Genomic DNA, 26,840 nt, shown 5'->3' with positions numbered 1-26,840 from the left:
GTAAAAGCAAATCTGAAAAGATCGCGGACATGCTATAAGCACCTGCTGTCGATGGGTGATACAAGGAACATTATAAATGCTTAGGGCACAGTACTACTTGGCCACGGCCCTGCCTGACTGCTGTGTCTGTGTATAGGAGAGCGGCAGATCCCGCTACAATAAATAACCGCGCTGTTGCTGTTTCAAGCTGAATAAAGCTGGTGTTGCTAAAGTACTGAGACTAAGCTTCGTGTTTTGGGGTGTAAGACAGGGACTCGCACGTCACAGCACACACACACAGTCAGTCACAATGCTGTAGTAAACACTATACGCTCGTACGGATGTTGACTATATGAGTGAGGCACGCCGACTGAGACGGAGAATAGGAGACGATTGCCCACAAACCTGCAGCGAAAGAGAGAGAGAAGAACCATCAGCTCAGTTGTGATCACATGACACTCAGCAGACAAACTACTCGTACTGCAAGACCTGGTTCGTTAATCAAGTCAAAATTTATTAAAAATTTTAGCTCGTCTTGCAAAACACTCATAAACCAAGTTACTCGCAAACCGAGGTTCCACTGTGTGTATGTATATATATATATATATATATATATATATATATATATATATATATATATATATATATATATAGTGGAACCTCTAGATACGAGTTTAATTCGTTCCAGCACTGAGCTTGTATAGCGAATTTCTCGTATCTAGAACAAACTTCCCCATTGAAAATAATGGAAATCCAGTTAATCCGTTCCGCACCCCAAATATATAAACATAAAAATCAATTTTCCTAACAAATAACACTGATAAATTATATATACTGTAGTCTACCTTTAATAAATAACACTGGTAAATAATATAACTGATTATTAAAAGAATCAAAACAGGTGTCCAAAGTGCAGTAGAGCATTCAATAAATCTTTAAATAAATAATCTTTAAAACAGTTGTGAAGTGGAGGCTTAAAATACACAAGAATAACAATCCTTTAACACGAGGTTAAAACGTCAAAAGGAAGCAGTCTTTAAAAAAACAGATGACAATCCCCGGTGCTGCTTCTCTGTTAGCGTCTCACCTGCAGGCTCTGCAACAGGCGAGACACTCTTAATGCAGCTGACGTTCTCTACACCGTCCTGCTTCAGCTGTCTGGCTCGCCTGTTCAGCTCACTGTTCAGCTACACGCAAGCCTGCACTCGCTCGCTCTCCCGCACCGACTTCCTACTGCTGCTGCTTGCTGCTGCTTCCTGCCTCCCCCTGCCTCCTCCTGCAACCTCTGTTCTCTCTCCTCTCTTTTCTTTTACTTCTTCTCCCCCTTAACCGGCTCGCGCTTCTCTATATATGCGGGGAGGACATGGCAGCTGCAGCCCATCAGCCACAGGAACAATCATGGATGTGGGCAGTTTCCCACCTGTGTACTTAGGTGAGAAACGCAGACACCACAGATCGCCCTGCGGCTCGCTACTGCTACCACGCCCCCTCACTAAGCCACGAGCTATACCCACAGCCTGGCTCGTGGCTCGTTACGCAAGCCAATGCTCGCATTTAGATCTGAATTTTTCGCTCATACTTTCCTCGTATTTTGAATTTCTCGTATACAGAGGTGATCGTATCTCGAGGTTCCACTGTATATATATATATATATATATATATATATATATATATATATATATATATATATATATACACACACACATATACACAGGTCCATAAATATTTGGACAGAGACAACTTTTTTCTAATTTTGGTTCTGTACATTACCACAATGAATTTTAAATGAAACAACTCCGATGCAGTTGAAGTGCAGACTTTCAGCTTTAATTCAGTGGGGTGAACAAAACGATTGCATAAAAATATGAGGCAACTAAAGCATTTTTTTAACACAATCCCTCAAAAGTCATTGGACAAATTAAATAACTGGAAATACAATGTTCATTTCTAATACTTGGTTGAAAACCCTTTGCTGGCAATGACAGCCTGAAGTCTTGAACTCGTGGACATCACCAGATGCTGGGTTTCCTCCTTTTTAATGCTCTGCCAGGCCTTTACTGCAGCGGCTTTCAGTTGCTGTTTGTTTGTGGGCCTTTCTGTCTGAAGTTTAGTCTTCAACAAGTGAAATGCATGCTCAATTGGGTTAAGATCAGGTGACTGACTTGGCCATTCGAGAATTCTCCACTTCTTTGCTTTAATAAACTCCTGGGTTGCTTTGGCTGTATGTTTTGGGTCATTGTCCATCTGTATCATGAAACGTCGCCCAATCAGTTTGACTGCATTTAGCTGGATATGAGCAGACAGTATGTCTCTGAACACCTCAGAATTCATTCGGCTACTTCTGTCCTGTGTCACATCATCAATAAACACTAGTGTCCCAGTGCCACTGGCAGCCATGCACGCCCAAGCCATCACACCGCCTCCACCGTGTTTTACAGATGATGTGCTATGCTTTGGATAATGAGCTGTTCCACGCCTTCTCCATACTTTTTTCTTGCCATCATTCTGGTAGAGGTTGATCTTGGTTTCATCTGTCCAAAGAATGTTTTTCCAGAACTGTGCTGGCTTTTTTAGATGTTCTTTAGCAAAGTCCAATCTAGCCTTTCAATTCTTGAGGCTTATGAGTGGCTTGCACCTTGCAGTGCACCCTCTGTATTTACTTTCATGTAGTCTTCTCTTTATGGTAGACTCAGATATCGATACACCTACCCCCTGTTGTTCACTTGGTTGGCTGTTGTGAAGGAGTTTCTCTTCACCATGGAAATGATTCTGCGATCATCCACCACTGTTATCTTCCGTGGACGTCCAGGTCTTTTTGCGTTGCTGAATTCACCAGTGCTTGCTTTCTTTCTCAGGATGTTCCTAACTGTACATTTTGCCACTCGTAATATTGTTGCAATTTCTCGGATGGGTTTTTTGTGTTTTTGCAGCTTAAGGATGGCTTCTTTCACCTGCATGGAGAGCTCCTTTGACCGCATTTTGTCTGTTCACAGCAAAATCTTCCACATGCAAGCACCACACCTCAAATCAACTCCAGACCTTTTATCTGCTTCATTGATAATGACATAACGACGGACTTGCCCACACCTGCCCATGAAATAGCCGTTGAGTCAATTGTCCGATTACTTTTGAGCCCCTGAAATGAAGGGATTGTGTTAAAAAAATGATTTAGTTGCCTCACATTTTTATGCAATCGTTTTGTTCACCCCACTGAATTAAAGCTGAAAGTCTGCACTTCAACTGCATCTGAGTTGTTTCATTTAAAATTCATTGTGGTAATGTACAGAACCAAAATTAGAAAAATGTTGTCTCTGTCCAAATATTTAAGGACCTAACTCTATATGTGTGTGTATATATAATATATATATTTTTTTTTACAGTAGTATTTGCAATATTTATTTATATAGCTAATAATAATAAGATATAGTAGCACATATAAGTGAGCTTAAAGAATCAATTGTTAAAGGCTTGTCTTTTTCCTTCTTTCCTTCAAGCATGAAGCACTGTGTCATGTCAAGGTTGTTTGCAGCTTGGCCCTTATCAGTGAAGCTGTGCGCTATCCGCTCACTGGCACAGCCACCTATTATATTACCTTTAGCCTTACAGGATGGTAGTGCAACAAGTAATCATTTATCCATCCATCCATTTTCCAACCCGCTGAATCCGAACACAGGGTCACGGGGGTCTGCCGGAGCCAATCCCAGCCAACACAGGGCACAAGGCAGGAACCAATCCCGGGCAGGGTGCCAACCCACCGCAGAGTAATCATTTATTGAATTATTAATTAGGCAGTCCAGTTAGTTTTTATCTTTGGGTCCCCCTGATCTCAATTTAATTGTTCCTCAACTTAATTGTTAAGTTGGAAGTTGATTAACAACTGAAAGGCCATTGACCTTAACAGCCCAGAATTAGCCCTTAAGAATAAAGGAAGGGGTAATCAGGTGATGTTTATTGCTGGATGGCAAATATGTCCTGACAGGAAAAATATTGTTATGAAAAGAAGACTATTATGGGGATGTCTTCAGGGGCAAGAATATTGCTATGAGAAGGTCTGGGACACCAGGTGATTGTTATGGGTGAAGGTGCTGAGTGGGGAAAACTATCTATCTATCTATCTATCTATCTATCTATCTATCTATCTATCTATCTATCTATCTATCTATCTATCTATCTATCTATCTATCTATCTATCGATCGATCGCTAGGAACCTAGTCTGGAAGGGGGGCATTTGAAGATAACAACTGTAATATATTTGGGGCGCTCTGGACACTCAGGGCAGTCAGTACAGGTTGTCCTCTACTTATAATGGTTCAAATTACATTTTTCGAAGTTACAACGTCGAACACAACACGATAATTTATATAAAATTGTGTAAAATATAAATTTTCAACTTGGTGCGGCAAGCAAATGTTCCTGTGGGCTGAGCGATCCGAGCGATGCAGTATGATACATCGACGGAAACTCCCACGTTGTGAGATGCCTCAGTCTAGCTAGCGATCGATAGAGATCAGTGATCTTGTTGTTGCAGCGTTTTTTTGATACACTTTTGCTAGAAGGAAAGTTAGCTTGGTTGATTTGACCTTGGTGACCCTGCGTGTACATGAGTAGCGAAGAGCAAACAGCTTCTAAAATGGCATGTGGAAAGATACCAAAGTGAATGCTCAAAGCAAGAATTTTTTTGCATTATCGCTGAATCGGACTCTGATTTGTCAGACTCTGATTTTGACGCAAGTGACGTGGAGATGGAGATCGAAAACGAAAGTGAGGTGCCGGGATCAGCTGATCGGTCCCCAGCTGATGTGGCACTGAACACGTTCCTGTAGCTGATGCATCCATGGCAACTTGCGCCTAGGAGGACAGACACTTAAGATGACAGGAGGTACAAACCAGATTGTGTCTCACTGTAGCGGTCACCCCTGCGCACCTGTCTCACAAAGCCAGCCAGCCCACCGTGCATTCCTGCTGGCCTAGCTTGAAGCAAGGTCCATATTAATGCAGTTTGCCTTAATGATGGTTCAGTTGGTAAAGATGTCATCACCAAGTTGCACTTGTTTTACTTTATTTTTATTTGGTGAATACTGTGTAATGCACCTGGGCTTGAAGTCTTGAACTAATAGTATTACTACTAGAAGTTGCACTATTATTTATTTTATTGTTATTATTAATTAGTTTAAATATTATGCAGTTTAATGATGGTAAAGTTGTTTAAAAAGTCACTTTAACGTGTCAGTAGACAGAGATTGTTAACATTAGCAGAAAGTGTAGTTGGTTTACAAAACATATTTACTATTTATTCCTTTTCTAAGACATATTCAGTGCAATACAACATTTGACAAGCACCTCTGAATATCTGACTAAGTCTAAATGCCTCTTTGTATGGTTGAAAATATGTTGTCAAAATTTTAGTTTGTAGTTTGCAAAATTTGTTCAGTAAAAAGGTTCTATATTTTGACTGCAACTGTCATGCAATTTGATTCCTCCTCTTCATTAGTGTCACCCCCTTGAAAACTATCACTTTATGGGGCCATGCAAACCTGGATTAATACTTGTGTGCACATTAAAATGTTTTGTTGTACAATACTCATGACAGTGGAATAGGTTATTCTTAGCCAGTCTACTGCAGTAGTTACAGTGGAAAATGTGGTTAACATCCACGCATGCATGGGGGAAAAAATGCTGTCGAATACCGTGAAACTGGCATAATTTTGAAAAATACCGTGATATAGAATTTTGGTCATACCGCCCAGCACCAGTGTGATGGTCTGTGTAATGTAGGCTTCAGTTCAGCACACAACTTGAAGAGGATGGCTCTAGGACATCTAGGTTTAGGTTAGATTTAGGTTTAGGTTTTTGTCATACAGTGGTGTGAAAAACTATTTGCCCCCTTCCTGATTTCTTATTCTTTTGCATGTTTGTCACACAAAATGTTTCTGATCATCAAACACATTTAACCATTAGTCAAATATAACACAAGTAAACACAAAATGCAGTTTTTAAATGATGGTGTTTATTATTTAGGGAGAAAAAAAATCCAAACCTACATGGCCCTGTGTGAAAAAGTAATTGCCCCCTTGTTAAAAAATAACCTAACTGTGGTGTATCACACCTGAGTTCAATTTCCGTAGCCACCCCCAGGCCTGATTACTGCCACACCTGTTTCAATCAAGAAATCACTTAAATAGGAGCTTCCTGACACAGAGAAGTAGACCAAAAGCACCTCAAAAGCTAGACATCATGCCAAGATCCAAAGAAATTCAGGAACAAATGAGAACAGAAGTAATTGAGATCTATCAGTCTGGTAAAGGTTATAAAGCCATTTCTAAAGCTTTGGGACTCCAGCGAACCACAGTGAGAGCCATTATCCACAAATGGCAAAAACATGGAACAGTGGTGAACCTTCCCAGGAGTGGCCGGCCGACCAAAATTACCCCAAGAGCGCAGAGACAACTCATCCGAGAGGTCACAAAAGACCCCAGGACAACGTCTAAAGAACTGCAGGCCTCACTTGCCTCAATTAAGGTCAGTGTTCACGACTCCACCATAAGAAAGAGACTGGGCAAAAACGGCCTGCATGGCAGATGTCCAAGACGCAAACCACTGTTAAGCAAAAACAACATTAGGGCTCGTCTCAATTTTGCTAAGAAACATCTCAATGATTGCCAAGACTTTTGGGAAAATACCTTGTGGACTGATGAGTCAAAAGTTGAACTTTTTGGAAGGCAAATGTCCCGTTACATCTGGCGTAAAAGGAACACAGCATTTCAGAAAAACAACAACAACAACATTTATTTATATAGCACATTTTCATACAAAAAGTAGCTCAAAGTGCTTTACATAATGAAGAAAAGAAGAATAAAAGACAAATAAGAAATTAAAATAAGACAACATTAGTTAACATAGAAAGGAGTAAGGTCCGATGGCCAGGGTGGACAGAAAAAACAAAAAAAAACTCCAGAAGGCTGGAGAAAAAAATAAAATCTGTAGGGGTTCCAGGCCACGAGACCGCCCAGTCCCCTTTGGGCATTCTACCTAACATAAATGAAATAGTCCTCTTTGTAGTTAGGGTTCTCACGGAGTCACTTGATGCTGATGGTTATACAGACTTCTGGCTTTTAATCCATCCATCATTGTTGGAACATCATGGTGCTTTGGGTAGATGGTGGTGGCACAAGCCACCACCAATAGGACACCGGAAAAGAAAACCGAAGAGAGAGTAGGGGTTAGTACAAATTTTGAATGAATAGTTATTATAATGAATTGGATATACAGAGTATCAGGATTAAATTACAGTGAAGTTATGAGAAGGCCATGTTAAAGTAATGTGTTTTCAGTAGTTTTTTAAAGTGCTCCACTGTATTAGCCTGGCGAATTCCTACTGGCAGGCTATTCCAGATTTTAGGTGCATAACAGCAGAAGGCCGCCTCACCACTTCTTTTAAGTTTTGCTCTTGGAATTCTAAGGAGACACTCAGTTGAGGATCTGAGGTTGCGATTTGGAATATAAGGTGTCAGACATTCCGATATATAAGACGGGGCGAGATTATTTAAAGCTTTATAAACCATAAGCAGAATTTTAAAGTCAATTCTGAATGACACAGGTAACCAGTGTAGTGACATCAAAACTGGAGAAATGTGTTCGGATTTTCTTTTCCTGGTAAGGATTCTAGCAGCTGCATTCTGCACTAACTGCAAACGATTGATGTCTTTTTTGGGTAGTCCTGAGAGGAGTGCATTACAGTAATCTAGCCGACTAAAGACAAACGCATGAACTAATTTCTCTGCATCTTTCGATGATATAAGAGGTCTAACTTTTGCTATGTTCCTTAGGTGAAAAAATGCTGTCCTAGTGATTTTATTAATATGCGATTTAAAATTCAGATTACAATCAACGGTTACCCCTAAGCTTTTTACCTCCGATTTGACTTTTAATCCTAATGCATCCAGTTTATTTCTAATAGCCTCATTGTATCCATTATTGCCAATCACTAAGATTTCGGTTTTTTCTTTATTTAATTTGAGAAAGTTACTATTCATCCATTCTGAGATACAGGTTAGACATTGTGTTAGCGAATCAAGAGATTTGGGGTCATCAGGTGCTATTGATAAATACATAAATACATAAAAAAAGAACATCATACCAACAGTAAAATATGGTGGTGGTAGTGTGATGGTCTGGGGTTGTTTTGCTGCTTCAGGACCTGGAAGGCTTGCTGTGATAGATGGAACCATGAATTCTACTGTCTACCAAAAAATCCTGAAGGAGAATGTCCAGCCATCTGTTCGTCAACTCCAGCTGAAGCGATCTTGGGTGCTGCAACAGGACAATGACCCAAAACACACCAGCAAATCCACCTCTGAATGGCTGAAGAAAAACAAAATGAAGACTTTGGAGTGGCCTAGTCAAAGTCCTGACCTGAATCCAATTGAGATGCTATGGCATGACCTTAAAAAGGCGGTTCATGCTAGAAAACCCTCAAATAAAGCTGAATTACAACAATTTTGCAAAGATGAGTGGGCCAAAATTCCTCCAGAGCGCTGTAAAAGACTCATTGCAAGTTATCGCAAACGCTTGATTGCAGTTATTGCCGCTAAGGGTGGCCCAACCAGTTATTAGGTTCAGGGGGCAATTACTTTTTCACACAGGGCCATGTAGGTTTGGATTTTTTTTTCTCCCTAAATAATAAAAACCACCATTTACAAACTGCATTTTGTGTTTACTTGTGTTATATTTGACTAATGGTTAAATGTGTTTGATGATCAGAAACATTTTGTGTGACAAACATGCAAAAGAATAAGAAATCAGGAAGGGGGCAAATAGTTTTTCACACCACTGTATATAGGTTAAACACAGGGTCAACATACAGTACAATGAAACGTGTATGACGAGAAAAACAAGTCACTCAGCTTAGATCCAATAAAGCTAAAAAAAATGACAAGTTAAAAATTGACAAGCCATATAAAATAAAATGTGTATGTTTTAAAAGAAGTTATAGAGCAATATGAGTCGAATGAGCAGCAAGTACAAATGACAGTTATTGCACAGATAATGTTTTATAAATGCAGATGCATGCTCCAGTCAGTATTCAGTGTTTGTGCAGGTACAGTTTGTGTGTGAGTAGTGCAATGTAGATGTAATGTAAGTGTATGTAAGTGTTCAGGTGTTGCTGTTGAGGAGTCGAATGGCCTGGTGGTAAAAACTGTTCTTAAGTCTTGTAGTCCGAGCAGCCAGACTCCTGTATCGTCTGCCAGATGGTAACAAGGAGAACAGCTGGTGTGCTGGATGGCTGTAGTCCTTTATGATGCTGCTTGTCTTACGCAAGCACCGATGGAGGTAAATGTCTTCAATGGCAGGGAGACTCTTGCCCATGATGTGCTCCGCTGCCTTCACCACTCTCTGTAGTGATTTCCGGCTGCTGGCAGAGCAGCTCTCATACCAGACGGTAATGCAGCCCGTCAGCAGACTCTCGACCACACTCCTGTAAAAGTTTCAGGTGATGTTGGCATTCATGCCAAACTTCCTCAGCCTCCTCAGGAAGTAGAGCCGCTGGCGAGCTTTCTTAACCACAGTGTCTATGTGAAGGGTCCACAAGAGATCCTCTGTGATGTTTACTCCGAGGAACTTGAAGCTGTTAACCCTTTCAACTTCTACGCCGCTGATGTAGATGGCCTGGTGTTCTCTGCCTTGCTGTTTCATGAGCCAACTTGCTTTAGCCTGCCATTTGCATTTTCCTCCAAAAGTGCTAATGCTGCCATTGCCAGTTATATCCTACACCCAGTGTTCATTTTGACAATACATTTTGTTTTAGCTTTACTCTTAGTCAGCAGTGAAGCAATGCCATTTTGCCGTACGTTATGTCTACATAACATATTGTGATAAGAATGAGTCGGAGACATCATAAAGAGTTGGGGCAGCCACCCATATAATATTTTCTCGGCTGCAAAAGTTGCTTTGTTTGGTAGCACGATGTGCTTAGGTCAGAGTCCAGAGCAGAACTGCCTGTATGGAGGCAAGATGGCAGTTTTAACAGACCATAAAGGAAATGACGTCGTCGGTGCAGGAACTGGGAGTGACGTCCTCATGCCCGGAAGTGACGTCATCCTTGGGGCCGGCAACAGGCAGGATTTCCCGGGAAAGGTCTGCAAGGGACTGAGAGAGATAGTCAGTGCACTCCGCCGCCCCCTGGCCTGGCGTAGAATTACTAGTGTTTAGGCCCTTCAGCTGTTTCCCATGCGCATGTGTGTGACAACAATAATTGGGAGATGTGCTTCAAGCACTTCAAACAATGAAATCCTAAATACGGTCTATGTTCATAGTAACAAATGGAGTAGCTTATTTTGTCAGTGATGGAGACAAGCCAAATAGCCACTTTGTTTGAAACTTGCCTCGATTTTTAATTGCTACGACCATTGTCGTCACCTGCACTGTGTCCGTATGTGTAAGCGGATGCATTTCACTCGTAACCCTGAACTGTATCCACCAGTTACAAAATGGATGGATGTGTGGATGAACATGCGTAGATGTGCTCATTACAATCGAGGAACGAATGCGTAGCTTCCATTCCTTTATCGGGATTGTGTAGAACACTCTGTTAAAAGCAGTTAATCCTTCCATCATTTCATTTGCTGTAATAAATGTGCGACACCACAAGCTAAACAGTTAAAACTCACATCTGAGGCTGAGTGCTTCTGATTGCGCCCTCAAAGCTGCATGAATCTGTTTCTTAAGTAACTTGTAAAGCAGGGCTCCCCAACTCCAGTCCTGGAGGGCTCCAGTGGCTGCAGGTTTTCAATTCTAACCCTTTTCTTAATGAGTGACCTGTTTTTGCTACTAATTAACTTCTTTTGAATTCATTTTCTTTGACCTGTGCTTGAAGACTCAGACCCCTCAATTGGTTCTTTTTCCTTAATTAGCTGCCAAACAATGAGACACAAAATGAGCCAAAAACAACTGGTGTCCATCATACAATATCTGAAAATAAAGAAAGGTGAAGGTCTCTTAGAAAAGAGAAAATCCTCAATTTCAGAAATGTCTGCTAATGCACCACGAGAGCAGCAACAAAGCCACGAAATTAAAGAACGGATTTAATTAACGACAAGAACCGGCACCTCATTAAGCAGCTGGTTGGAGTGAAATTGGTTGGAGTTTGAGGCCCTGACTTAGCTGGTCTTTTGTTGGCTCCCTCACTTCACATTTCATTTCGGTTTGGGTGCCATTTAACTCTTTTAGGGCTAATTTTTGTTTTTTGTTTCTTTTCTCCCAGGGCTGAATATTTTTCCAAAAACTAACTTTTTTTAAAAAAAGAACACAAAGCAATTGAAATCAACAAAAAATATTTCCTTTTGACAAATGTTACTGTCTTGCATGTTGTATGAGCCTGCATACTCTATGATTTCACATACATATCACATACATTTTACACAGCAAAGTCCTGCAAAGTCTGATCTCGCTCAAAGCAGCCAATTTCAGTCATTGCCACATTGCACTCCTTACAATACGTGTTGCTTTGGTGCCTACTTTTCAATTTTGTGTTGCTGCACTTTCTCACATATATTGTTAGTGTGTACTGTAGAGAGACAAGTCACCCATTTGCCATCGTGCCATGCCACTGCCACCAAGTTTTCTGCCCGCATGAAAACCGTATTGTCACCTCTTTTCGTCTTCAGCCTGTCTGGCTTCAACTGTGAAGGCCTGTGTCTCCTGTTCACCCTCACTGTGCCACAAGCTCCAATTCCTCTGCTCTGTAGCTCCATGGACAATTCTGGGCATGTATAAAAATTGTCCAAATGTACCCAACATGACCCAAATGTTCATAGCCCTGAAGCAGCTCCAGCACAACCTGACTTGTCAAGGGACAGTTCTCTATTTTAAATAAATACTTTCCTGTATATGTAATTACTTTCAGGCAGAAACCAGTGTTTGTTTCTGCCAGTACAAAATCCTTTATGCCATACTTTGTGGGCTTGTCTGGCATATACTTGCAGAAAAAAAGGCATCCCTTTTATCATAGATTCATGCACAGACAAATCACAGCCAGGCTGATAAAATTGTTTCTATGTTGGTTCCACAATGTCAAGCAGGGGCTGAACTTTATACATGGGATTATAGCCTAGCTCATCCCTTGGGATTTGCTTCTGGTTATCACAGAAGTGAATACAACTTTGCAGCATCACGTACCTATCATCACACAGCATAACCTGTCCAAAGCCACCAGGGGACAAAGCACGTTTGGACCAATGCTCCCTGAAGTTATATCACCAGTTCTGTCCCATCTCTATTTGTAATGCCACAGCGCGCTTCATCTCGTCTTTTGTTGTGGGTTTCCACTTTGAAAAATGAGAATGCGATGCAAGCGCAGCCCGTTATTCAAAAAATTTCTCTGCCTACCTGTTTGTCTCATCTGACAGTAGCTGAAAAGCAGCATCAGGAGAGAGCAGCCTGAAGTACAGCAGCTGGTGATCTGTCGTGTCCAACAGCAAGCCATGCCATCTTGTGAAGTCCAGTAGCCATTTCGGCTCCCACGGATCAATGTCTGTGTATTCCTCCCACGCGAACCTTGCCGTAGGTGCATCGGCTGCGCGGATGCGCTCAGCTGGCAGCGGATCAGCTGGCGTGGCATCAGCTGGTGTCCAATCAGCTGATGCTGGCTTCTCACTCTCTTGTTCGATCTCCTGATCACTGTCAATAAAATCTGATTCTGAAAAATCAGAGTCCGACTCCGCGATAATGCGGAAAACATCGTCTGCCGAGTGTTTTCTTTTCTGCACTCGCTTCGCTCCCTTGTGACATGTCGATGCCATCTTGCCATTGTTTACATTTCGCAACTCACGCACACGCAAGGATTAGTTGCCGAGTCAAAGAGTCTAGCATTCCTCCAAGCACAGAGGGAATGCCTGTGACGTGACAGTGAGTTTTGTCGCCATTAACAGCTGATTGTCGCCCTCTATCCCTGGATGTCAACTTTTGTCGACATTCGTCCTCAACCCCTCCTGTCGACAAAAGTCGACATCCGCCCAAAAAGAGTTAAGGAAAGAAATGAAGAAATTCAGGGGAACAAATCTTTAAAAAAAACAAGTCAATTAAAAAAACAGGGCACTATTTAAGAAAAGGGTTAAAATGAAAACCTGCAGCCACTGCGGCCCTCCAGGACCAGAGTTGGGCACCCCTGTTGTAAATGGATAAATCTGGCAATAACAAAAGCCTGTGTGTGTTGGCTTTTTCGTTTTTTATTAATAAGCACATTTTCCCCATTCTCACGCTGAAATTCTCAAACACACAGCATTGCCAGACATGACTTCTGCTGGTTTTCTTTTGTTGATGCGCTGCTGTATCACCACCACTGTAAGTCTTTATCATATGTTGTTTTTACTCGCATATTATTGTGCCATCCGAAGTTATTCATATATTTGCGGCCATGCAAGAGTGCAGTACTGACTGTAGCTGCCGGAGGAGGAAGGAAAAAAAAGGGAAAAGGCAGAAGGCAAGGAGGCGACTATCTGCGCTTAAAGAATCTTCAGGATCAGATTTCACCCAGGGATGTCTTGCTATTTGTGGGTGGCCACCCCGAAGTTGAATCAGTGCGGCAAATCCCCAAGAAGAGGCCAGGGGCTGGTGTTCTCTGGGTGCTCCCATTTGGTGAGTCGGACTCGTGATTACGTTTCTTCGGGATAGCCAGCCGGGAAGCCGTTTTTCGTTTTTTTTCCACTCCATATTACAGTAGGAACTGTACTGCAGGTTTCTTCGCCATATTCATGGACTACGTTACATCTTTCTTTTATTTTTACGGAGATTTTTCTTTTCCCTTTATGTCTGTTTCAAACCGGGGTTTAAGATTTGGCCGCTGGGGAGGGCGACTGGGGAAAACGGTTCACAAATGAGCACTCGGGCACCGGTCAAGTAAATGTATTAATTGGATTACAATATACTTAACCAGTCCAACTGCCTTCTGTTTTCTGCCAATTATTTAGGGGCGCGTATAGGAGAGAAGAGGGGCCGATGACCGAATATGTTAATGCTATTTTATCCTTCAAATATCGTCCACTTCCCTCTCAGGTGGTGAAGTGTAGTTATTGCGTCCCGTGTCAGGCGATTGGTGTCATGCCAAGATATCTTGGCATGAATGTCAGCATGGCACGCCTCTAGGTCCCTCTTCAGGTTTGTGGTGTTCTTTCCTGTGATCTTCTTTCTACATGGCTTACACTGGGTTTTAATTTTGCCAGCATTGTGATTAAAGTTGGTCCATACGCTTGACCACTTTTTTCGCCTGAGAATCCCGTTAACCGACATAGCGGAGCAAGATTCTGGCTGATGTGATGATTTCCTGATGGCGCCCAAATTTAGTGTTCTCCAATTACAAGGGTGCATACAAAATTGCAACACTGCATTTGTTGATGGACCCCGTCATGTGTAATAAGAGATGTGCAAAGAGCTTCACATCACTCATTGTCCAGTTGTCTGTCTGTAACTTTTTCACTTTGTTTAGTTTTCGTCAATGATGTTTTTAAAAACATTCGTCTTAATGGCATATTTTTATTTCATTTTTGTTTCGCTTTCGTCACAGAAAAAATATTGTTGACAAGTCTTAGTTTTTATCAACAAAATGAACACTGCCTACAACGTACTGCTCTCCCTTTATATAGACAAAATGGAAAGGCGACATGATAGAGTGGGAGAAATAATTATTTGATTCCCTGCATAAGCTGAAAGTTTGTTCACTTACAAAGAATTGAACAGTCTCTGATTTTTATGGTAATTTCATTTTAATGGAGAGAGAATAGATTACTGTAACCAACCAACAATCCAGAAAAAACACATTACATAATGTCTTAAGTTTGCCAGTGAACCTCTGAATGATCACGATCTGTACCTGTGCCTTCTTGAGCAAGGGGGGAACCTTTGCAGCTGCTACAAGATGTCAATCCATTATGGTGTAGTGTGTTACCAATGGTGGTCTTGGCGACTGTGGTCCCTACTGCCTTCAGATCATTAACAAGCTCCTCCCGTGTAGTTTTGGGCTGATCCTTCACCTTTCTCATGATCATCCTCACCCCATGAGGCAAGATCTTGCATGGAGCTCCAGACCGAGGGTGATTGATGGTCACTTTATATTTCTTCCATTTCTAAATAATCGCACCAACAGTTGTCACCTTCTCACCAAGCTTCCTGCTGATGGTCTTGTTGCCCTCTCCAGCCTTGTGCAGGTCTTATCCCTGACGTCCTTTGACAGCTCTTTGGTCTTTTCCATTGTGGTGGAGAGGTTGGAATGGAAGAAATTGATTCTGTAGACAGGTGTGCTTTATGCACATAACGAGTTGAGATCAGGAGTATCTGGAATCGATCGATCAATTGATTGATTGTAATCTGTGTGTCCAGCCAATCTGTGGGAGTCAGAATTCTGGCTGGGTTGTAGGGTATCAAATACTTATTTCACTCAATGACATGCAAATCAATTTAGAACTTTTATGTATTATGATTATTCTGGATTTTTGGTTGATGTTCCATCTCTCTCCAATAAAATGAAACTTATAAAAATTAGAGACTGTTCATTTCTTTGTAAGTGAGCAAACTTACAAATTCAGCAGGGGATCAAATAATTACTTCCCCCACCGTAAATGTAATTATCATTAATTGTATCTATTAGGTGGTGTTCAACACTGAAGAACATGCCAGTCAACTTTGATATAATTAATTCAAGAACATTAGAATGTGGCTGATAAATCATTCTGTTCACTTTATTTTCCTGCTGCCTGGAGAGGATAAAATGGCAGCACCACAAAATGTCTACGTAGGATATATGAATGGTCAAAACTTACTGAAACTTTAAGTCAATTTCCACACCAAGTCCTAGTTTTACAAATCCTGACTTTTGCATAAGAAAAGGCCTATGCACGCTTACAAGTGTAAGTACATTTTATACATGAGGCCCCTGGTGATTAGTTGTATTAGAGAAGGTAAAATTAACTTATTGAGGGTCTTTGCAACTGAAGTTTTACATTTGCTTATGCTTGTTAAAGGTTCTTCCTTATTTTAACCAACACTTATTCAATATGTTTCAGTAGTCTGAAAATAAGCTCTTTTTTGTTATTATTTTTTATTTATTTATTTTACTTTTTACAGGAATCAAATGTCAATGCCGTTTGCAATGTGGAAAACGATTCTCTGACAAGAGTGCTTATCTGAACCACGCAAGAGTTCACACTGGAAAGAAGCCGCATTGCTGTAATGAATGTGGCAAACAGTTTTCACAAATGAACCATCTTCAAAGACACACTAGAGTTCACACTGGAGAGAAGCCGTATTGCTGTAATGAATGTGGTAAGCGTTTTTCACAAATGAGTCATCTTCAGACACACGTTAGAATTCACACGGGAGAGAAGCCACATTGCTGTGGTGAATGTGGCAGACAATTCTCTAACCGAGGCCGTCTTCAGAGCCATGCAAGAATTCACACTGGAGAGAAGCCGTTTTGCTGTTTGGAATGTGGGAAACCATTTTTACGAATGAGTGATCTTCAGAGACACAGCAGAATTCACACGGGAGAGAAGCCGTATTGTTGTAATGAATGTGGTAGAAAATTCTCTGATGGGAGCAATTTTCTTAATCACACAAGAATTCACACTGGAGAGAAGCCATATTGCTGTAATGAATGCGGCATACCGTTTTCACGAATGAGCTATCTTCAAAGACATACTAAAATTCACACAAGAGAGAAGCCGTATCGCTGTAATGACTGTGGCACACAATTCTCTGACAGGAGCCATCTTCGGAGCCACTCAAGAATTCACACCGCAGAGAAGTCATATTGCTGTTTGGAATGTGGCAAACAATTTTCGCAATTGCACTGTCTTCAGAGACACACTAGAATTCACACGGGAGAGAAGCCGTATTGCTGTAATGAATGTGGTAAGCAGTTTTCACAAAAGGTCCATCTTCAGACACACACTAGAACTCACACAGGAGAGGACCTGCTTTGCTGTAACGAATGTGGCAGACAATTCTGTAACAGGAGCCGTCTTCAGAGCCACACAAGAATTCACACTGGGGAGAAGCCATATTGCTGTTTGGAATGTGGGAAACTATTTTTACGAATGAGTAATCTTCAGAGGCACCAAAGAATTCACACGGGAGAGAAGCCGTATTGCTGTAGTGAATGTGGCAGACAGTTCTCTGACGGGAGCAATTTTCTGAGCCACATAAGAATTCACACAGGAGAGAAGCCATATCGCTGTATGGAATGTGGCAAAACTTTCTGTAACAGGAGCCGTCTTCAGAGTCACACAAGAATTCACACTGGAGAGAAGCCATATTGCTGTTTGGAATGTGGCAAACAGTTTTCACGAATGAGCCACCTTCAGAGACACGCTAAAATTCACACAGAAGAGAAGGAAAGCCCAGAGTAACATGTTAGAGCGGAGGGAGGAAGAAGTAGTCAGAAATGTCACTTGCCCGATTACTCGAGTCTTGATGAGTACCATCACGTAGTACTGGGCTTCGTTGTATGAGATCTGTACAAACCTCATCAAGGCAAAACTGCGTTCTTTGTAAGAAAAATGACCAAAAATAGAAATTCATACTGGCCACACGTCCCCCAGGATAAAATGGTGCCCAACCCCTGCTTCAGCACTGGGAGTTGTATCAGTGGTAACAATAGTGCAACATCTTCAGATGAAGAAAAGAAGACCTCCATTGTGGTGACAGATCAGATAGACAGTGTTGCCGGTCACACCTCAATGGAAAATGATGAGACCGCATTAACGTACCTTTAGTAAAAAATGAAGAGGACCAGATGCTGTCCAGTGGTCAATCAAATATCATGTACTGCTACTTTTACGCAATAGACCCTGAAATTCCAACCAAGGGGATATACCAGGATGTTATGCATAAAACTGCAATCTAGAACTATACTCTCAAATTCTAAGTTAAGTAATATAACAAACTTAACAACTCTAACTGGAATAATTAAAGAAAGAATGCAAATAAGTCAGAGAAATTAGAATATCTCTGCAAAAGAGAAAGTCTCTCAATTATATAAAAAATCCTGGGACGAGACAAGACTTTTTTCTGACAGATACTTTCACGTCCCGCGAGACGAAACTTTGTGCCAAGAGATTTAACTACGCCGGGACTGGAAATAAAAGACAAAGAGTAGATGACAAAGTAGAACATCGTAAAGAATTCAAAAATGTTGGCGTGGTACACATGTGGAGCAGGTTAGAGATAATTGAAGTACCAAAATTCGAAAGTCTAAAAAAAAAAATGATGGTAAAGATTGCATTAGTGCAAACAAATGGAAATTTTTACTCGGTGAAATAACAGAACAGCGAAAAGAGATTAAATATAATGTTCGGATTTAATACGTCAGATCATCTAATTCATGTTGCCATCAGGGAAAGGTAGTGTTTCTTCCAAATGAAGAGGCGTATCTGCGATAATTAAAAAATTTGTTGTTTGGTGAAAGTGACATCCACATAACGTGAGTGGCAGAGACGTGAAGTGGCTGGTGAGTAGTGCAGGACCAGGGGGATGGCGAGCGAAGCCCCCTAGTAATACGTGAAAAAAAAAGATGAAGATCAAGTAGGTATGAAAATAGAATGGGAGAAGACCTGGGATAATGACAAGAGGAGGGACTGTGTATAGTGCAGTACTTACGTCAACATGAAAGCATCAGCAGGCAGATTTAGAAAAGAAAATAATTAAATAACAGGAAATAGATGTATTTGAAAACAAAATCAGAAGTAATTATGAATGAACATATACAAAAGTGGAATGAACTAAAAAGCAATCGTTTCTTACATGGCAAGAGTCTAACAATAAAGAAAGAAGTTCTTAACTGGAAGGGATGGACATACTGGAAACTAGAAAGAGACGATGAAAGGCCAATTCCAAAAATGTCTTCCCAAAAAATCGCGAGTGAGCCCAACCCCAATGACAGAGGGAGAGCGAGCAATAAAGGGAAAACCAACAGAAAGTGGCTGAAACTCAGAAAAGATCAAACAATCTAATAAGAATGGCCAAGAAGGAGCAGACGTGACACCATCATTAGAGGACAACGAAATTAGGGAGGAGATCCTGGACCTAACTGACACAGACAAGTGTGCAGAAATCTACAAAAGAGAAAAGCTACCAAGAACAGCACTAGACAGAACTGCATAAACTACAGTAGGCAAGGTGAATAAGGCAATGCAGAACCAAAAACATAAAATGGACCGAGCTACAGAAAACAGGATCGAGTATTGTGCAGCAAAACTCATCACCGCTAAAGTTACACCGTCCAGAAAAATAAGAGAAAGGAAGCAACTGGAAAACTACACTCCTCCTTGGATGAAGTGAATTGAACAAAAAAATAAGGGCCTGCATGAAGAGATGGCACTAATTAAAACCTACATTGAAGGAGTGAAATCATATAAAGGTCAATCAAAAATAGAACAGCTGAAATAACATTTGAGGACCTCACCTTCACAATTGCAAACAATAAATGTAAAAGTTTGACAGAGGCTCAAAAATTGAGAAGATACCAACAGAAACATAATGATGGTAAAGAACCGACTATACAAAAGTGCTACAGAATGTTAAGTGGGGAAGACAAACTGAAAGTAACTCGGCCACCAGAAAATAAAGAAGCCAAAGAATTTTGGAGAAAAATGTATGAGGATAATGAAGAACACAACAAGCACGCAAAATGGATAACCAAATTACAGATGGAACCAGAAATCATCTGAGCAAAAGACATGTCGTGTAGGGAAGTAACAGCAGAAGAGATGAGAAACACAGTAAGTACTGCTGCTAACTGGAAGGCACCCCGCTGTACCAAATTTTTGGATAAAGCATCAAACCTCCCTGCACCAGGATATGGCGGGATCCAAAAATACAATAATGCAGAAACCAGAGACAGCAGCAGAGTGGCTTACAACAGGGACAACCTTCCTACTCCCACAATCCAGCCAAACAAATATTCCAAATAATTACCACCCAATAACCTGCCTTCTCATCCTCTACAAACAATTTACAGTGATAGACGTAGAGAGAATTGACACACACCTGGACCAGAACAGCTTGATGGCAACGAGAGAAGGTCTCATGGAACCGAAGACCAGCTACTTGTGAACGAGTGTTTCATGCCTTTCATACCACCTGTCATACTGGGAACTGTTATACGCCACACGCCACTAAACGACCCTTCTTGTTTCCTTCATATCGCATCTTTCATTTGGGAATCATAAGGCACATGAAGACGGATTTCTTTCTTTGTTGCTTTCTTACAGCACATTTGATACTGGACATCGGCACTAAAGACTGAGTCTTTCATACTGGACAGCATCTTATTTCACAAAATCAATATTTCTTTCTTTTTCTGTCTGTCTGTCTGAGTCTTTCGTACTGGACAGTATTTTAAATCACAAAATTCTGTCTGTCTGTATCTGAGTCTTTCATACTGGACTGTATTTTAAATCATGAAATTCTTTCTTTCTTTCTTTCTGCACCTTTCAAACTGGACACTCTTTTAAAGCCCTTAGAGTTCTTTCTTTCTTTCTTTCTTTCTTTCTTTCTTTCTTTCTTTCTTTCTTTCTTTCTTTCTTTCTTTCTTTCTTTCTTTCTTTCATACTGGACAGTATTTTAAATCATGAATTTCTTTCTTTCTTTCTTTCTTTCTTTCTTTCTTTCTTTCTTTCTTTCTTTCTTTCATACTGGATAGTATTTTAAATCATGAAATTCTTTCTTTTTTTCTTTCTGCACCTTTCAAACTGGACACTCTTTTAAAGCCCTTAGAGCTCTTTCTTTCTTTCTTTCTTTCTTTCTTTCTTTCTTTCTTTCTTTCTTTCTTTCTTTCTTTCTTTCTTTCATACTGGACAGTATTTTAAATCATGAATTTCTTTCTTTTTCTGTCTGTCTGTCTGAGTCTTTCATACTGGACAGTATTTTAAATCATGAAATTCTTTCTTTCTTTCTTTCTGCACCTTTCAAACTGGACACTCTTTTAAAGCCCTTAGAGTTCTTTCTTTCTTTCTTTCTTTCTTTCTTTCTTTCTTTCTTTCTTTCTTTCTTTCTTTCTTTCTTTCTTTCTTTCATACTGGACAGTATTTTAAATCATGAATTTCTTTCTTTTTCTGTCTGTCTGTCTGAGTCTTTCATACTGGACAGTATTTTAAATCATGAAATTCTTTCTTTCTTTCTGCACCTTTCAAATCGGACACTCTTTTAAAGCCCTTAGAGTTCTTTCTTTCTTTCTTTCTTTCTTTCTTTCTTTCTTTCTTTCTTTCTTTCTTTCTTTCTTTCTTTCTTTCTTTCTTTGATGCAGGGTCTTTCATATTGGACACCATTATAAAGGACTAAGTGACCATCATTTCTTTTTTGCTTTCTGTTTTTCCTTTTCATCTAGCGCCTTTCACAGTGGTCCCGGTTTTATGGCCCACACGGGTCTCTTGCAGAGGACTGCTTTTCTGACTAGAGGTGCACTGCACAGGTTTACACTGGAAAAAAAAAATGGTTTAGATTGTTATGTGTGATTTTTATTTATTTTGGGGCTCTGAATTCAAAAGTGAAAATCATTGTTCTCCCTCAAGTAACATTTTGTAGCTCTTAAGTATGGTTTTCTTTTTTTAATTGTTTTCATGCTATATTTAAATTTCAATATTTTAGTTATCATTTTTAAATTTTATATTTTGTAATCTTAAAATCGATGTGTAAAGCCAAATCTTTCTTCACTATTTTTGATAACAAGGTCAGATTGACCCCAGCGTTGATTGCTGGTGCCTCCATGTCTGTCCTGTCCTTCACAAACACACCTCAGTGCGACTCCATCAGTTGCTCTTGTAAATTCCTAAAATGGCTTGTAAATGTTGTGTGAACAGTTTTATTTTAAAGTATATATGGACAGAACATAACGGAGGGTGTGTAAAACGCTTATTATGCTTACTTTAGAATAAAATTCAGTGACCAGGACAAGCAGTGGGCCGCTCACAGTGTCTGCTTTATTTGGGTTGAGGAACTAAGACAGTGGAGAAGATGCTAGCTTTTGGTATTCCGTTGACATGGAAGGACCCCAAAAATCATAGTGACAATTGTTATTTCTGTTCCGGCAAAATTAGAGGATATAACAAAAAGACTCCTTAAAGAAACGATCTCTCCTAAATCTTCCAGCTGCAGTAAGGCCTGTAGCACAAGGACCTGATGTTCCAATCCCACCTCCACCCGAGTGTCTTGATTCTGTAGATGCTCGCTCAGTGGAGGAAACACTTCAGGTGACAATAAAGAATTTGTCCCATCGTGTTCAAGCAGTGAGCCTCCACAAGCATTCCTTCCCTCGGAATGAACGTCATGATTTAGTAAGAGATCTGAGCAGCGATGCTGTAGAGAAAGACTTACTACATCCAGACACAAGTTTCTGTTGGTACCAAAATTGACAAGAAGAGTTTGCAACATTTTTTAAGCAAGATAGATTCTTGGTTTACTGCACTGGCGTATAAGTGACTGAGTGCGGAGATTACAATGCAGAAAAAGGGAGACTAATTCTAGACAAGCCTAAAAGGAGAACATCTTCATAACAGTAATACACATACAGCAATACCTGCTCCTTATTCTGTACGTTTGAAAGAAATCCATGAGAACTTTGAGAATCTACCTGAGAAAATCAACTCCATTGAGCAGTGTTGGTTCATATGTAGGGTCCAGAAAGTTCAGTGTGTATCTTAGTTGGTCAGTAGTCAGGACATAGACATTTCCCACGAGTGGGACGGCAGAACCAAGAACTGACATTGGGGTTAGAAGGATTGGCCAGCTACAAATTGGTGCCAAAAACATCTTCAGATATACAGTGCATCCAGAAAGTATTCACAGCACATCACTTTTTCCACATTTTGTTATGTTACAGCCTTATTCCAAAATGGATTAAATTCATTTTTTTCCTCAGATTTCTAAACACAACACCCCATAATGACAACGTGAAAAAAGTTTACTTGAGATTTTTGCAAATTTATTAAAAATAAAAAAACTGATAAATCCCATGTACCTAAGTATTCACAGCCTTTGCTCAATACTTTGTTGATGCACCTTTGGCAGCAATTACAGCCTCAAGTCTTTTTGAATATGATGCCACAAGCTTGGCACACCTATCCTTGGCCAGTTTCGCCCACTCCTCTTTGCAGCACCTCTCAAGCTCCATCAGGTTGGATGGGAAGCGTCAGTGCACAGCCATTTTAAGATCTCTCCAGAGATGTTCAATCAGATTCAAGTCTGGGCTCTGGCTGGGCCACTCAAGGACATTCACAGAGTTGTCCTGAAGCCACTCCTTTGATATCTTGGCTGTGTGCTTAGGGTCGTTGTCCTGCTGAAAGATGAACCGTCGCCCCAGTCTGAGGTCAAGAGTGCTCTGGAGCAGGTTTTCATCCAGGATGTCTCTGTACATTGCTGCAGTCATCTTTCCCTTTATCCTGACTAGTCTCCCAGTTCCTGCCGCTGAAAAACATCCCCACAGCATGATGCTGCCACCACCATGCTTCACTGTAGGGATGGTATTGGCCTGGTGATGAGCGGTGCCTGGTATCCTCCAAACGTGATGCCTGGCATTCACACCAAAGAGTTCAATCTTTTTCCCATCAAACCAGAGAATTTTCTTTCTCATGGTCTGAGAGTCCTTCAGGTGCCTTTTGGCAAACTTCAGGCGGGCTGCCATGTGCCTTTTACTAAGGAGTGGCTTCCGTCTGGACACTCTACCATACAGGCCTGATTGGTGGATTGCTGCAGAGATGGTTGTCCTTCTGGAAGGTTCTCCTCTCTCCACAGAGTGACCTTCGGGTTCTTGGTCACCTCCCTGACTAAGGCCCTTCTCCCCCGATCGCTCAGTTTAGATGGCCGGCCAGCTCTAGGAAGAGTCCTGGTGGTTTCGAACTTCTTCCACTTACGGATGATGGAGGCCACTGTGCTCATTGGGACCTTCAAAGCAGCAGACATTTTTCTGTAACCTTCCCCAGATTTGTGCTTCGAGACAATCCTGTCTCTGAGGTCTACAGACAATTCCTTTGACTTCATGCTTGGTTTGTGCTCTGACATGAACTCTCAACTGTGGGACCTTATATAGACAGGTGTGTGCCTTTCCAAATCAGGTCCAATCAACTGAATTTACCACAGGTGGACTCCAATTAAGCTGCAGAAACATCTCAAGGATGATCAGGGGAAACGGGATGCACCTGAGCTCAATGTCAAGCTTCATGACAAAGGCTGTGAATACTTATGTACATGTGCTTTCTCAATTGTTTTATTTTTAATAAATTTGCAAAAATCTCAAGTAAACTTTTTTCACGTTGTCATGATGAGGTGTTGTGTGTAGAATTCTGAGGAAAAAAATGAATTTAATCCATTTTGGAATAACTTGGAACATAACAAAATGTGGAAAAAGTGATGCGCTGTGAATACTTTCCGGATGCACTGTAGCTTGGTGTATCCCGATAACGTGCTTCTTACCCCTGCTTCATATTAAGTTTGGTTTAGTGAAGCAGTTTGTTTAAGCTCAACCAAATGGTAGAGCCTGTTTTATGGATTTTGTGTTGAAAGTTTATCTGAGGCAAAATTGGAAGTGGACGCTTTTGCTGGACCTGATATTAGAAAACTGATTTCTGATGCAGAATGTGATGGACAACCTGAAACAAGAGGCCTGGGTATCCTTCAAAAAAAGTAAGTCCTAGTTTTTTAGGTAGCAATGAAGATCTAATGTGTGAAGAAATTGTGAAAAATGTATCAGTTAAGTTGAAGGAATTGGTTTGCAGTGAAGGATGTCATCCATCTTAACTCAAACACCCTTCTGAGAACTGCTTGCAACAGAGTATTTTACTGTAAAATCTCAAGGACAGAACAGACTGAAAGGGTCCCTGTCTACCAACCACATACAATTCAGCTGAAAGGGGTCCAGGTGGTCCTACTGTCTCATTCAGAAATAACAGTCTGTCCTCTGCCCTTACAATATTTCCCTTTCTTCTTTGTTTCACTGTAAGATTGCCACTGTCTGCTCTCCTCTATTCATCAACACCTTGCCCTGTGCTACCTTGACTCTCTTCTTCTCTCCAATGTCACTGGCCATCTTTCTCATTGTACCTCTGCTCCCTATGCTAATGTTCTTCTCCTCCCCTTCACTTTTCCCACTGCATAATGTCCTGAAGAAGCCAATCCTTGAAAAGGTGGCTGGAGTTCACCTCAGGCCCACAGTAGCCGTCATTCTTTTCATTTCCACCAATTTCTGTTCTTTCACAACTAGCTGTCCCCCATGGCTCCGCTCATGTAGTAGTGAAACAGAACAAACTTTAAAAATCAATAAACAAACCGGTATCACTAGCTAAGTGGAGGCAAGGCACCCTCCAAAATGTAGCAACAGGTAGAGCGATTCCAACGGAGGCTGGCGCATGAGTGAGGAAGGCCCTGTCCGGCTCCCCACTCCTGACGTCACACTTTCCCCTCTCCTCGGCCCGCAGCCTCTGTCTCAGTTTAGCACAAATATAATCGCTCCTGCAAGTGAACTATGATACTTAGTGCTCTGTAATTCAGCTGCAATGTTCCGCTTAAGGTAGGTCCGCTTCAGCGTCAAACATTGCCACTGTATCTGATCGTGTTCAGCTCTGACGGGAGAGCGTCCCCTACATGGCGTGGGGAGAAAAGCATGTGGCCGTGATATCTCTGCCAATGAGCAGGTACCCTCTAAAACACACGTAGCTCTGATCTCTCCCTCAAAAACGTCAAACGTTACTCCTTAACAATCTCTAGATGATAATGTCGGTTGAACAAACCGGTGTTGCTAGCAAAGCAGAGGCAAGGTACCCTCCAACATGGGGCGAGAGATAGACTGACTCGATCGGAGGCTGGCGCGTGAGTGTATGAGGAGGGCCCCCTCTCCCCTTGGCCCGCAGTTGCTCTCTTGGATTCACGCAAATAAATCGGCACCGCCAGCAAACTACAATATTTAGCACAACGAGAGAAGTCGCACAGTCAACCTGAATGTTCAAGCAAATTATAGAAATAAACACAATCTAAATCCGCTAAGTAGTTCTCTTGTGAAAAGCGGACAGACATACAGACAGATGTTGGATTTTATATATATATATATATATATATATATATATATATATATATACACACACACACAGTGGGTATAGAAAAGAATCCCCCCTTCGAAATATTCCCATTTTTTTTGCTTTACAGCCTTAACTGAAAACACACAAACCAATATTTCTTCCCAGCTTTACTTACTAAATGCAATCTCTAACATCCAAGTGAAAGATATCACAGCTACAGTTCAGAAGAATTTAAAAAAAATCAAGAACAAGAAATCCTGATATGAATAAAGGATCACCCCCCTGCTAAACTCAATCAGGTGTCAGTGCCCACCATTTCCATTGCAGACCGTGGTTACTGGTCTCCTTCCACCTGTGATCAATTGTAATCCGTGTGATTAGTGAAGCTGTTCCTGGAGCATTCATTCCCTTGCTTGGTAGTGCAACTGACAGCAAACAACTGACTATGGGTGGCAAGCCACTTTCAAAAGATCTCAGGGATAGAGTTGTGGACAGACATAAGGCAGGAGATAGAGACAAACAAATCTCAAAGGCGTCCTCTATCCCAAGGAGTTCAGTAAAGTCCATAATAACGAAGTGGCAAGTGTTTGGTTCTCTAGGACCCTCCCTGGATTCGGCCGTCCCTCCAAACTGGATGGAAGAACAAGGAGGAAACCCGTAAGAGAGGCTACCACGAGGCCAATGGCCACTTTGAAGAAGTTACAGGATTTTATGGCAAAGAGTAGTCATTTTGTGCATGTGACTACAATTTCACAAGCGCTCCACAATGTGGCTTGTTTGGGAAGGTCGCAAGAAAAAGCCACTTCTCA

At 41.1% G+C, this 26,840-nt stretch overlaps 1 protein-coding gene across 1 annotated transcript in view; it reads left to right on the top strand.

Annotated features, from left to right (window-relative positions):
- Positions 1 to 26,840, top strand: part of LOC114668786 (zinc finger protein 665-like) — a 67,389-nt gene that overhangs the window by 15,770 nt on the left and 24,779 nt on the right. Inside the window, exon 3 of the mRNA XM_028824763.2 lies at positions 16,094 to 17,372. Coding sequence (XP_028680596.2) covers positions 16,094 to 17,372 — 1,279 coding nt within the window. The remainder of the gene's footprint in view (positions 1 to 16,093; positions 17,373 to 26,840) is intronic.

The sequence above is a fragment of the Erpetoichthys calabaricus genome, chromosome 1 (genome assembly GCF_900747795.2).
Source record: "Erpetoichthys calabaricus chromosome 1, fErpCal1.3, whole genome shotgun sequence".
NCBI lineage: Eukaryota > Metazoa > Chordata > Cladistia > Polypteriformes > Polypteridae > Erpetoichthys > Erpetoichthys calabaricus.
Note: the sequence above shows the minus strand (reverse complement) of the source record. Positions and strands in the feature narration are given on the sequence as shown.